General features: G+C 34.5%; 1 protein-coding gene across 1 annotated transcript in view; it reads right to left on the bottom strand.

Annotated features, from left to right (window-relative positions):
* The window catches only part of LOC149570054 (ARM repeat superfamily protein), a 33,751-nt gene extending 26,286 nt beyond the window's left edge, over positions 1-7,465 (bottom strand). Inside the window, exons 1-4 of the mRNA XM_089822695.1 lie at positions 6,677-7,465; positions 4,048-4,224; positions 3,723-3,847; positions 3,481-3,619 (exon numbers count right to left, since the gene is read on the bottom strand). Coding sequence (XP_089678821.1) covers positions 3,481-3,619; positions 3,723-3,847; positions 4,048-4,224; positions 6,677-7,084 — 849 coding nt within the window. The 5' untranslated portion in view covers positions 7,085-7,465. The remainder of the gene's footprint in view (positions 1-3,480; positions 3,620-3,722; positions 3,848-4,047; positions 4,225-6,676) is intronic.
* Between the last annotated feature and the right edge of the window lie 7,781 nt (positions 7,466-15,246).

The following is a 15,246-nucleotide window of genomic DNA, read 5'->3' as shown; positions in this document are numbered from 1 at the left end:
AGTTTATGTAATTTCGTAGTTTAAACTTGGAGCCGTTGGGCATTTCTTTTATAATATATATGCACATTAACAATGAAAGCATTTAAATTTGTTAGTTTGATTGTCAATTCTCATGTGAAATCTCAACTCAAGTCTAAATATATACATTAAGATTTTACAATGTCTATGATGAATGCTTTAGCAATGTTATGATATGAATATTTGAAACTTCTCTGTTTTTAAGATTTTCTCTATATTTTAACAACTGTCCCTAAAAAATGGCCCAAAAGTACCCCCACACCAAAAACACATCCTGCAACCCACCATCCCCTCCCCAAAACTTGGAGAGAGTAATGCTGATTAATATTCTTGACTATTCATCACATGTACATTACTTGTAAAACTTCAGACTATGAGCTTATTTCACATGTTGTAAGATAAGTATGTGAAGAGGAAAAGTGCACTTTTGTCCCTTAGCATGTGCAAAGGATGATGCAGCCAAATGTGTTCCTCCTCCTCCTCCCAAGGGCCCCCCGTTTAGCCCACCACCTGGGTGAAAAGGGAATTTTAGGCCTATAGAATCTGCCCATTGAAACTTTGACCCCCTATAGATAGTAAGATGGGTAACATGGGCAACAACAAACATGTTCTTGGGTGTTTTATCACATGTATGGTTGTTGTTGAAAGCATAGGCAGCTTGTGGCAATTTGCTTTTGCATGTTATAAGCCATGTACTGAAGAGAGATCCTGCAGTTCTATTTTATTTGCATGAGAAAAGAATGAAGCATGGATAACAAGGGCATTACTACTGCAAGTTCTTGAGTATTGTATCACATTGTTGCGAGCATGGGTAGCACCATCAAAAATGTTGAGTTTTATAAGCATTTAATCTGCTTTGTTTTGCGAAGGCAATAACTTTATAGTGAAATTAGCAAGTTTTGGAATCAGTAACAAGCACTATTACCCGTTCCTGGGTGTGGTGAAAAAATAAACACGCTACTCGACATTGAGCAATGTAATGGTGCCGTTTATAATAAACATCTAATAATAAAATTTACTAAGTATTTGATTACAAGAGTTGATTGGTAGATATTCACTAAATTAATAAATGAATCAATACGCATTAGACATCAATTGAGTAATTAAAAAATAATATTAATGAACATTGAATAATTAAATATTATCAATTAATAATATTAGTAAAAATTACATACATAAATAATATTGAATCATGACCAAATACAAATTAATAAATAAACTAATACAATAATAAACTAATAAATATAAATTAAAACCAATTAATATTATGAATCGATTAAATAACAATATTAATAAAGGAACAAACTAAATTAAAAATACCAATAATGGGAGAGAGATGTCGGCATGAAAAAGAGAAACAAGCCGCAACCTTTTAAGAGAGAGGGTATAAAACAATTTCTAACCATATGAAATGCCCACGAAAAAAGGAAGAAAAAATATTAAGCAACAAGAAGTAAAGGTATATTGAAAAGGGGCGACACCATTAGTGTCCTGACCCACTAACATTTAGAATGAAGACAATTTTATAACAGAAAATGTAATCATACATTAAAGGTGGCAAACAAGTGTAGATGTTTCTACTTTATCCTAGAAGGTACCCTACGTGGATACCACTGAAGTGGTGGTGACCATTAAATTTTATATATACATTTATATGGTGATGTCAGCCTGCTAGGCATGTAAGGGAGCTTACAATTAAAAACATATATGATTATTATTTAGTGGATACTAAAAATATAACTAATTCCTTATAGAGTCAATATTTAATATTGATATGAATAATTATGAAGGAGTAATTTCCAATATTGTTAAAAATAAAATGAACTCTAACATATGCTTATAAATGAATTGATATTGGGATTTGCTTTCCATGTTATTATTAAGAATAGACTAGATTTTCTAATATTATTATTATAAATATTATTAGGTAGGATTACATTCAATATTATTATTTGATCTCTGGTAAGAAGTATATCATGTTACCAAGGAGGGGCTTGTATAAATCCAAGCTAAGGGTTTTTACCCAATAGAGGGTAGGGTTCAGCAAACGGTAAATCTTTGTGAAATGGACTTGGACCTGTAAACTTTGAGTGAGTCCTTAGCTAGTATCTAGGCAACTTGGATAACATTTAGACTCTTCAATCCAAGAATCAAATATCAATAACGTTGGGTATGTTGGAAGGGTAATTTCTACTCATAAACACAGATTTTTGAGAAGCCTGTAACATTAAATTGACTCAATTGTGTAATGTTCATGTCCAACCCTAACAGGGGACATTACACTAAAGTGTCCCAAACATGTATATTGGTATTCCATCAATGTAGTTTATTTAGCAAAAGAATAGAATTGTACCATTTGTTGTAAGCAAGTACGAAGGAAATACAATGCTTGGAGCATCACAGTGAATAGTACTTTCAGCAGAAGATGATACACACTGATCTCAGAAATGGACAGCATCAAGAACAGGTGATTTGAGTGTTGTTAGCATGTATAATGTTATTCCATCAATGTAATTCATTGTGGCATGTGATAGAAATTGTATCATTTGTTGTAAGCAATTAGGAAGGAAATTGTAGCATGCTTTGAGTGAAACAAGGAGTTTCAGCAGAACAAGATGCACACAAGGTTCTTACAAATGGGAGAATTTCATGTACCCTGAATATCAACTTTTGTGGGAGGTATAGCCACTTCTACAAGGAAGGTAAGAGTTCCATGGATCATAAAGACATGTATGAATGTGAACATTCCGAGGTGGGCATCCCACTTTGTCTTATCAATTTTGTCACTTAACAAGAGAACAGAGACATGGTATTCTAATCATTCCTTCCAGGGGAGGTGAAAAGTCAGATGAGGGAAGAGAAAAGATGCAGTGTGTCTCTTCCATTTGCAAAAAGGAAATGCAAGCTAGCAAATGACTCTTCAATTCTTACAAATTTGAAAATCTATATGTATTAACTATTAAGCATGGAAGAAAGGAATACCATGTGTTGTACATTCTCCACTTAGAATCAAAGGAGGACAAATGTGTTTGTACTCTCCCATCAAAATTTGAAGGAGAGCAATTGTAAGTCAAATCATCCTTTCAATAAGAAATATACTCAAGTAGTACAGCAGTTGCCTTTACCAACTGGATCTTCCATTCAATATTGGGGTTTTACAACTCAAACATTATATCATGTTGCAGCACTTTATTTATATGCAGCACGGCATAATAGTTTATTCATTAATGGCTGTCATTTCATTATTAATAAAGAAGTACAAAAAAAAAAATGGTTTTGCAATTTCTGTAAGCATTGGTCTTGAGATTTGCAAATCACTCTGTGGCTGAAACCAACCCATGAATTGAATTTGGCTTAGAGCCCTAAACTCAAAAGGTTTGAACCCTTTAATAGTTTCATGCATAAAAAACATCAACATGAAACTCAAAAAAAAATTGCCAGTCAGAGATAAGAATAACAAACCTTATAGACTGCTTCTCTGCTTAGAATTGCTTGAGGTTTCTGCTTAGCAATATCTTCATCACCACTAGAGTCTTCATCCTCGTTATCTTCAACATTCTGTTCATAGCCAAGTATAAAAGAAAGTGCGGCTATCATTATCCTGCATGTCATTCAGTATACCAATTAGACTCAAAACAGCACAAGATAATCAGAAGACTAAACTCATAGTGAATAAATGATGCTCTTAAAAACAACAAACATACTTTGAAGATTTATGGAAACACGCAATACATATAGCATCTCCAGTCCTCTCATCAAACCACACCTTGCGACGATGAAGATCGCATAGAACTGCAAGAGCGCTCTTTGCCTTTGATTCATGCTCTTCCTATAGCAAGGAAGATTGTTTACACGTGCTAAGAGCAACCCACAAAGTACCATAAAATCATCTTCAAAACCTAAGCCTTGAGACTGAAGAGATGATAAGGAATACTACTATAAGATACACAGCTGATATTCATATTTTCCTAAAACTATAGTCACAAGTATTTCATGTAGGAAAAACAATATACAGGACTTTGATCTCACCTGCAAAAGTTTGAAAAGAATACTCTGCAATGCACGATTCTTAACATCATTTTTATGCTTAAGATTCATGCGTCGTATGTATTGGACAATGTGAGAAAATGCAAGCTTCTTTAATTCCTTGTCCTCGAGCGTTTGAAGCATCACAAATAGAGGTAGTGTTTCTGCAAGTTCAATCATCTACACCACAAAACATATAAAGAAATAGATGAAGGGGGAATCCTTGCCAAAAACCTCAAATTTAATGTATGCAAAGCTGGCAAAAAAAATGAAAATAAGCAATCTGCCTGTTGTCTATTGAAATTAAACTCAAAATGATAATTGCAAACAGGCCCATCATTTACTAGCAAAAACAAAGTTTCAATCTTTCTACAAGCTGTGTACTGCCTCACCCACCATAATTCAGAGAAACCAAGATGAAGCATGTACCTGAGGGGGTGCTAAAACCACACGCTCATGAACTTGAACGTCACATATTTGATAAACCCCAAATCATAGTAATTATAAATAACTTATATATTCCTAGCAAAAATGAACAAAAAGAAATGCACAATTCTTAACAACCAGAACAGCTTAATTTCTAAAACCAGAAATAATTTACTGAAGCCATACAAACCTGAAAAAATGTCTGAACATTATGTATAAAAATGATTCAAAATTTTAAAAGTTAAGAAATCGTAAATAATTTAATAATGCTAAAATTCAATAAGTCAAATGCCTAGCTTCTTTAAAAACATTCAGCTAGACTTCCTTTTAGGGGAAATTCTGCCTGTCAAAAGTGAGCAATAATAAAACCCATGCATTGCATGATAATTACCGAGAACCCAACATCATGAACAATCCCCAAACCAAACACAAAAATCACCTACTTAAATGAAGGAAGATGAAAAACAACTTAGCCAAATTAATAAGGGTTTCAACCCTAACCGATCTCAATAATGTAGAAATTCTTATCACTGGATCAAAAACAAGGTAAATGTGTAAATACACACTAGGAAAACAAAACATATTTTCAAAACCCAATCTAAGAACAACCTAAAACCCTAAACCTGAAGAAAAAACTAACTGAATACGGCAAATGCATAAACCTTAATGACCAAACTTCGAAATGATTCTTCTGAAGATAATAGTTACAGAATGAATTTCATTGAGTAAAGCTACAAAACACTAAACACTGACCCTATAACACCCTAAACGCATAAACCCTAAAACCCAATGCATGTACATAAGCCCTTTTGCTAAAGAATTTAGTTACAAAAGCAACAGATATGTACTCTCAAACCGGTAAAACAACTGAAGAATATCCTCTGAAAACTCACTAACTTGTAATCTACATTGTCAAAATTACTAGTAGTCTTAGAGCATGTTAGAGAAAGATCAAGAGTTTGCTACACTCGAAACCCTGAATCGGGGAAAAAAATGAATCCTTGTCAACTGAACTTTCTATCTCTTTTTTTCGAGAATTTGAAGCATCTAATTATAATGGAATCAAATGAATGGCAACACTGACAAAACTGTCAATTCAAAGATGACAAGAAAAGGACTAATTTAAAAATCCTGAACCCATACACTATGGTGTGAAAACCTGGTGATGCTCAACACTAAAGAAAACCTGAATAGTGACACAAAATGCCAGTAGAAAAAGTAAGTAAATAAACCTAGAAAACATCAAAGCCTAAACTCTGAGTAACACACCAAAACTTAAAAAAAAAAACAATAAATCCAATTTCAAACCCTAAGCCCTGAAATATATAACTAGAAACCCTATATCTTGATTCAAAACCCAAAAAATTCAAATCCTGATACAGAATTCATAAATTCTGATAAATGCACATCTGAACTCTAATATTTTTTCCTGAAGAGTTTAATTACAAGAAAAGCTTTAATCCGCAGAATACAAGATACACACACTAAGTTAATGAATAGACACTATAACAAGAACACTGTTGATACGAATAATGAGAATAAGGATTAAACCCCAAGCTCTAGTGCAAAAAGCAAGTAAAAATATCAAATAGCAGAGCACAATAACCCTGCAAAACACAACAGGCACAATTTTGTAGCAATTTGAGGCAAAAACTTGACTACGCAAACAGTCACGAGAAATTAACGATGAAAGCTTCCCAAAAAATTATTCAACAAACTAACAAGATGAGCTCTTCAATAGCCTTATACATTCCACGCTGAAAATCCACTAAATTTTAATTGAATAGATTATCACAAGCGAACACAGCATGAAATCTTAGAACATTTTAACGGCAACTATCAAAAAAATACCAATGTAAGCCTAAAACATTTAATTCCATACAACTATCGCCCAAAAATGTGGAGCTAGCCTAGAACATTTAATTAAGCGAATTATCAGAAAACTAAATACCATGGAAGACACATTCAACTCAGCAAATTACCATAAGAAGAAATACTACAATGGCCTACAACGTACAATTCAACAAACTACCACAAAAACAAACACTGCGGAAGCCTAAAATAGGCAGTTCAGCAATCTAGTACACAAACAAACACCCTGAAAGCCTGAAACACTGTAAAAGTCTTAAACACTTGCTTCAAGGTCCTTTTCTCTGAACAGATAATACAACTATAGATGCGTGTAAACGAGAGAGTGATGCATTACCTGCCGATTCATGAGCAGAATCAGAGCCTGTGTAATCTGCCTTCGTAAACCAGAAGGAAACGAATGCCCGCTCGCTTGCAGCAACTCGGCAAGCTGTTTGGGAAAATGAGCAAGATGCTGAGGATAAGAAGGCGCAACGTGAGCCAAAAACAAAGTCAATTCTCCGAGCTCCTTGGCTGCGCCGGGGTCGCTGCCCATGGATGCTGATTTCAAAGCGGCGTGTTGCCGAAATACAGCGAGACATGACTCAAAGTGACGTACCAACAATAAGAGCTCGCTCTCGTAGCCCTGCGGATCGCATTTCATTCGTGATTGCAGAGACGGTAGGCTTAATTTCTCGGCGCTCAGCCCAGATGCACTTAAGTTTGTGGATGCATCCACTCCTCCTGGAATTTGTAAAGCCACCATATTGTGCAGCTGCAACTAAACCCTAGCAGATTACAAAATTTGGATTTTTATAAATTTAACTGAGGATACCGGGGTTTAGGGTTTATCGAATTTACAGATTAAGAATCACTGAATCAGGAGTCGTGTTATTATTAATTTATTGGAAGATATTGGAAGAAATGAGTACGATATTACAAAAATAAAAACGGGATTGTAGTTCAAAATATCAAATATTTTGCAAGAATTTTACGAATCCTATTGCACTTCACGATGAGTAGGGTTTGAAAATGTAAGAAATGTTTCCTCTGAAAGAAACTCGCTGTCGAATTGTGAAAATACACTTCAAAGAATAATGAACGTTAATCACTTTCATCTGATCGGTGAATTTATCCGGCCACTATACCCTTTGTCAATGAATTGACATGGACCTATGTAAATTATTTTTGTTAATTTTGTTAATTATTTAATTATTTTTTTCGCCTTATAATGAGTATTTATGGCACCCCACATTTAACTCTTTGTTTCCATATTTATTACACATTTAACTCTTGTTTTGATACGTTTAGTTGTTATCTCTATTTTTAACTATTATTTTTCTTTTTCTATTTATTTTTATTTTTTTAAATTACTTCTATCTCATCATGTTGTTGTGATCTCTATTTATTTAACTTTTGATTTTTTAAACGATTTAGATTTTAGTTTAAAAATTAATTTTAATTTATTTTTTATATTATTATTATTTTTTTAATATTATTTTTTAGTTTCTATAATTTATTTAATCAATGGAATATCTGTTAGAGACTTGATTTTTATTTTTATTTTGTATTTCACATAAGAGATTTTTTGATAGAATTTTTTTAAATGATTTTTTTTCATTTTTGATAAATTTAATTTAAATAAATAAACTGTATTAATCTATTTAAAATATTTTAATAAATATCATGTTATTTAAATTAAAAATTATTAATAATCTATTTTGTTCACATAAGATTATATTTTAAATTTTGACTTTTAACTATTGTTTTCCTTTTTCTATTATTTAAAAAATTATTACTTGTGTTTTTTATTAAGGAAAACAGGCTTTAAAAGGGCCCTGAAACCCGAACATAAAAAGATCAGTCTACAACATAATGCATAAGGCTACAAATAGAGCCAAAAAGCAAAAAGAAAAAACATATCCCTAAACAAAGATACAAATAGAAGTAAAGCCAGGGAGATACGCCAAAAGACCAAGGCAAGCCACAAAAGGCCAGGGCGCTTAGACGATGTCTCTTAGCATTTCAGTTGCGTTGATCTCCAACTCCGATAGCTTGCCTGCTACCTCCTTCATCTCAAAAAGCTCCTGGTCTAGGGCCACGGTGTCCTTTTTCCTAGTGCTAGATCTGGTTTGCTTCCTTGCGCTTTCATCCAAAGTCTTGTCCTTTAAGTTGTGGGTTTCAGGGTCCTGCTCCTCGCTGATGCTCTGGTCATCCGCATAGTGAATGAACCTCTTGATGTTCTCATTGTCCTTGAGGATGCTAGAGCTTTGCTCAACTATACCTTGCATTGTCCTGTCCATCGCATGAGTTCTGTTGTTGACTTCTTCCACTCTTCTGTCCATGCTTTGTTCATCCTCATTGACCCTGTTCTTTAAGCTATAGGTTTCCCTTTCCAGAGTGCTCATTATGTGTTTGAGGTCAAGGATTTCGTAGAAAAGCCACTTAGTGGTACGGAAGCTATCCACCACACTATTTTTCTCATTGTTAAGGACATCCATGTTCGAGTTCTCCTCAACAATGTCACTGAGGATGACTAGAGCAAGATCGATCAACTCCTCCAGCTGGATTTTTGCCCTCTTCATTTTCTTTGACCTAAGTTCTGATTAGCTCCCGACTGATGCCCATATTAGCCAAAGCAGAGTCAAAGTTCTACCACACCACTTTCCTATCCTTCCCCGTGACCGAGCATCTGTAAGTGCTAGTGCCAAAATCCTCGAAGCCTTGTTCAAGTCCCTCCTTATCCATGGGTTCCCCTTTCCCCTTCTCACTCTCCTCCCCCAGTTTGTTCTTGTTGTCATCTGGGGTTTTGCTTTTCCGATTCCCTGACACCGTGGCCTCCTTCTCTTTGTTTGTCGGCACATTGATAGTGATGGTTCTCTTACTCTTCTTTCGTTCCTTACCATCCCCTTCCCTGATTTTCTCCTCTACCTCTACACTATCTTCTCTTGTGTCCATCCCTTCCGCCCGTTCATTGTAACCCCTATCCAAAGAAGTAGATTTGGGGAGCACTTTTTTCTCCTTGCTATCATTTTCGATGTTTTTTTCCTCGAGCCACGCTGCAGCGACTCAGAGTCCTTTGAATCTATGTGCATCTCAAGACTTTCCTCCGTATCCGAAGGCAAATAAATCTCCTCAGACTCATCAGATTCCCCTTTAATTTTCTTGCCCTCTTTCCTATCTTTGATTTGTTTACTTGTAGTCCTAGCTTAGAAGTATTCATAAATTAACAACAGCAACCCCTCATGGAGCATTGGATTGCTAGTTTTCTTTTCTTGATACTCATTAATATTATCATTCATGGAAGAGTAAAGGTAGAAGGGGATAGAGATTTTTGCCCCATAGCTGAAATGGTTGAGTAACCACGAAGTGGTAAGTGACTATGCGATCAAACCTAGTATCGAGAGTAACATATTTGATAATGGCATGGAGCACAAATCTCCACAGAGGCTTGATGGAGCTCGGAGATAATGGGTATCTTTCTTCACCAGCACCTATCTCTCCTCTTGGTTCTTAGTGAACTCCACCACCGCTTGCCCTGATACTTTCTAATCTCTATAAAATTTCTTGCCAATAATAGGGATGCCACTAATCAAGGAGATACTTTCTTCCGTAACAACGAACTCTACCCCATTGATTTTGACAATGCCCTTGTTCCAGTTTCTAACCATATTTTTGGTTACAGAGGGTTTCCACCCATGAAAGCATTCAATATAATTCGTAATTTATCATTTCCTCAGGATGTTCCACACCTTGGACCTTCTTCTCCACTTTTGGGCTTCATCCTCTGGTTCCCTCCTGTGTCTTTCCCCAACCATGGTGTTCTTCTCAATGCAGTCTGTATTGGAATCCTTCAAAACCTGCAAGCTTTCGGCTCTCCTCATTTTCTTACACCTTTTTTTCGCCTTGTGAAATCACTTCCCACAAGTGGTACTTGACATAAGTTAATGGATATTGTATATATGGGAAGTACGAGAAATATCGTACTTCCACCTCACAACTCTACACATTCCCCATAAATCATTGATTATCATAATAAATCCACAAATGTTATTTTTGACCACAACCCGCAACTTACTAACTTTCATTATGGCATTTAATTAAACCTAATCTACCTGGGATACGATCCCTTTTGATGACCTCATGAAACTCTGATGGGATATTATGTCCATCCGTCCACTTAGCCACCTCATTATACTTGACTATCCAATTCACCAACCTGTCTGTCTACCACATTGTTGGCCTCGCTGTACTCATGTGCCACATAAGTTTTTTCAAAAGTTTGAAGGTTTTGGATACATTCACCAATAATGTTTGTAGTAGTCCAAGTAGGCTTGTTCTTCCCATTAAGGCAATCAATTATGCTTTTAGGGTCTCCTTCCAACCAAATGAATTTCACTCTGATTCCTTTTGCTAAATTGATTGTCTAGTGCGCCGCAATGGCCTCCACATAATGATTAGTTTGAATTCCAAGGGGTGCGGCGAAAGCAGCAATCCCTTTCCCATACACATTTCTTATGATGCCACCAACCCTGGCCTTTCTCGAGTTGCCTTTGGCTGCCCCATCAAAATTGGCCTTTCCCGAGTTGCCTTTGGTTGCCTATGCCTGCCCTCAGGCATGAAAGATTAGCTACAACCCTCCCTTTTGTAATTGACCCTTGTATTAAGAGGGGGGATGGAGCCTTTAGTATTGGTGTAATTTTCCAAGAAAGCATTGAGACATTTGTGAAAAACCACTTTGGCATTAGACTCCTTATCCCTAAAGATTTGGTTGTTATGCTCTTTCTAGACCCCCCAGCACACATGAGGTAAGGCCCATATCCATAAAGTCTTGGATTCCTTATCAGCCATCCCAAATTGCCATTGACCAAAGAGATCTAGAATATTGGAAGGAAAACACCACGATAGGTTGAAATAAGACAAGAAAAGAGACTAGATAGAATTAATAAAAGGATAGTGTATAAACATATGGTCAACACTCTCACTATTATTTTTGCATAAGATACATCTATTGGGCATCATGTTACCTCTTTTGGTGAGGTTATCCATTATGAGGATACGATTTTGGAGCAAGATCCAGAAGAATATGTTGATCTTTGGAATAAGGCCCGGATGCTAGGCTTTGGCCCACACAAGGGCCTGGTCCTATAAATGCAAAGTCTCATAGCTAGAGGCCACAATATAGAGACCATGCACAGTCTCCCCCCAAACAATGGCATCTTTATTATGGGATAAAGGAATATGTCTAACCATGTCTATCAGCGGCTTTAGCTCCTCAGACACCTTTGCCAAGTCAATCCACCCACTGTGAATTATGTAGTCACTCACTCTGCTCCCAAATCTTTCAATACAAACATTAGCCCATTTGTTGAAAGCCCCATTATCCCATAGAGGACCTGAACTAAGCCAGTCATTGAGCCAAAAGTTAATATCTTCCCCATTTCCCACATGCCATTTGGCTTTCTCAAAGGCTAGATCCTTAGTTCTCACAAGGCCATTCCAGATGGAAGAGCCTCTGGAGTCATAATCCCTAATAATGAATTGTTTAAGATTGAGACCGTTAGCATATTTGGACATCAAAATATCTCTCCATTCACCTTTGTTGTTGAAAATTCTCCAAATTTGTTTCACTTGAAAAGCTAAGTTTAATTGTTTCATCTTTCGGATCCCCGAACCCCCTTGCTTCTTAGATTTGCAAATGGAATCCTAGGCCACCAATGGGTATTTCTTGCTCTCATCAGTGCTTGACCACATAAGGTTCCTTTGGATAGCTTCAAGGTGGTCAGCCACCTTGGAAGGAATAGAAAAAAGGCTAAGAGCATAAGTAGGTAAATTCTGTAAAGTAGACTTAATCAGTATCACTTTACCCGCCTAGCTCAAAGTAATATCTTTTCAACCAGCAAGCTTCTTGTTGAATCTGTCCACAAGATTATCCCAAAAAGTGTCTGGAGATCTAAGTAAATGAATGGAAGAGATCCAACCTTACACCCCAAAATATCCGCTATTTTCTTCTCTTCTTACTAGGGTATTGAAGAAAAACATCGAGCTCTTATCCCAGTTAATGAGCTGCCTAGAGGCCCTAGAGTAAGTGTTCAGAATTTTTTTAACAGATCTAGCTTCCCTCATTAAGGACTCACCCCCCATAATAGTATTATTTTAGTTTTTCCTTTAAATATATTTTTAGTTTCTATAATTAATTTAGTCAATAAGATATTTGTTAGAGATGTTATTATATTTTCATATTATTATTTTTGTATTTCTCTTATTAATTTTTCATAGTAGATTTTTTGATGGGGTTTTTTTAAATGATTTTTTTTTTCATATTTGATAATTTTAATTTAAATAAGTAATATTTATTAATCCATTTAAAATATTTTAGTAAATATTATGTTATTTAAATTAAAAATTATTAATAATCTAATTTGTTCATACAAGATGATATTTTAAAAATAATTTTATTATCGAGCACCTATTGACTTATCATTGTTAGAGTAATTATTTGTTCTAACTTATTAATTAAATCACTTTGATTTAATTAATTAAGTTGCCTATTACTCTAGTTTTCTTAAGCTATCTTGTAGGTGCATATAATTAATATTTTATTAATTATATTGTGCAACCCTAGCTTTTTAGGCTTTAGTTTCCCTTTTCGGGTTTCGTGATTCCTTTATAAGGATTCACCTCTTTGTATTTTATTCATTCACTTATTGGATTATATGAGATATTGCTCTTTGCATGTCCATAAGATGGATCTGGCTTTTTGGCCTCCTTGATTTTTCCTTGCCTCTGTTCTTTGCTTCATCCATGTGACAGGGTTATGCATGCAAGTGTTCTTGGGAGATTGGTTTTTCACCTAATCTAACAATCATCGCAAGCACAAAAGACAAAGGCTATAGTTTTCACTTTACAATTAGTTTATCTTTGAAAATGGTGCAAAATCTATTAAATCTATGTTTCTAAAGAAGATTTTTATTAAAGTAATTTTTCTTAGAACTAATTTCTAATTTTTTAGCCGATAGGCTATTTGTGGGAGCTTTGCTCCCGGATTTTAATCTTTGCCAGAAATTTTATCAGTATTAATAGAAAATTTAAATCTTTGCCGAATTTTAGTTTTTCAATATATATTTTTTTGTTTAATGATTAAAAGAATAAAATTACTAATAACAATTATTGTTAGCTTTATTATTTTTTAACAATTGCTAAAAGAATGAAATTAATTCACTTTTTTTTGCTTTATTGTCTACGGGCAAATGCAAGTTTCTATTTTTTGTTGTTTGCTTTTACTATTTACGGGTAAATGCAAGTTTCTAATTTTTTTATTTACCTTTTAAACTTTCTAACTTATCATTCCGCTTTTGACTCTTTTCTTGCATATTTGCATTAAATTCTATATAACATTTTTTGATCTACAATTATTCTATATGACCACCTCTTTTATTTTTTATTTTTGGTTATTCAATCTAACAACAAAAATCACTTTTGCTTGGAAATGTCGACTGCTCACAACCATGGATCGTCTGAAATACAATTTGTTGAGGTAGGAAACAAGTTTGGTTGTTTTAATTTATGATGAAATTCAATTTCATTTTGGGAGAAATGGTTGCAATTTCTTTTAACGGTTTTTACTTTTATTTTGGGTGAAACCACTGAAAATTCTAAGGATTTCACTTTTGATTTTGGCTCAATGCAATTTGTATATATTCTTGGATTTCTTTCAATGGTTTTTAGTTTTTAGATTTATACATATATTGTCTTGTAAATGGATCCACCTAGGATTCTATTGGAAGCCAAAAAGGGTTCTTTTTACATATATACAAATTGAGGATTTATTTTACCTAAAAAGGGTTATGCAATATAGTAGCGCTTTGCTCTTGGTTTATTGTATTTTAATCTCCACCTACATTGATTGATCAACCAATTTTGGATTCTTTATTTGGGAGGCATGATTGTTAGACTTTCTCAAATGCACAACATATTGATGAAGCTTATTTTTAATTCTAAGGAGTTTGCTTGCTTTTAGGTTGTTTTAATAAATAGTTTTCTGGTTTTTGAATGGAAATACAGTGTATCTGGACAAATTTTATCCGTGACTTCTTTTCATTTGTGTCTGACCTCATTTAAAAAAAAAAAATCTATTTCCTTTTGACATATGTCAGTTTAAATAGCTAGAGTTTATGGTTTAAAAAGTTTAATTATCATTTTACGGCCATCACAGTAATCAAATAAATCGGTTTACCTTAGTTTAAGGGTGCATATTAGATAGTTGAGAAAACATTTGCAGGTCATAGTCAAGGACGTTGTCTAAGAGATTAGTTATTCATCAGATATTTTTTTAATTCATAATTAGGTTCTCGTGGCATGGCAACATGTGTGAACTGAATTGTGGTTGGTTTTTTCCTCTTATAAGAATCTTATCAGAGCCATTTATAATAATTTTGTAAAAGACATAGGAACAATTTATAATTTAAAAAATCAACCTTAACTCATATTGAATTGCAGATTAGCTATGTTTCATTGTGGTAGCTTGGTTCCTGAGAACTGTAGTTATTTTTAAACTCAGAAACTTTGTGATTTTCAAAATTATTCTAATTATTTTTGTAAGAATTTGCCTTAGGGAAAAATTCACCCAGGAACTAAGAACTCAAACACAAGCACAGTTGTAGACCAAAAAGAAAGAGTATGATTAGAATGACGATATATTCATTCCATATGCATTAAGAGTACACTAGTAGTGCCTGTATATAAAGGCCTCTAAGATACATCTAGAATGCCTTGGAATTAGCTACATGATAAGTCATACAACCAGGCACATGTCCACTAGATATGGGTTATCCTTCATTAAGCACGGTAGTAAGTGCGATGATGAGAGGATAAGCCTACAAGGTTGTAACATGCAAATCAGTGTTGTAGACAAGATGTGCTAAAAAG

Source organism: Cupressus sempervirens, chromosome 3, assembly GCF_028749045.1.
Source record: "Cupressus sempervirens isolate cs-2001-9-10 chromosome 3, ASM2874904v1, whole genome shotgun sequence".
NCBI lineage: Eukaryota > Viridiplantae > Streptophyta > Pinopsida > Cupressales > Cupressaceae > Cupressus > Cupressus sempervirens.
The sequence above is the reverse complement of the archived record's forward strand: the minus strand, read 5'-3'. Positions and strand labels throughout refer to the sequence as shown.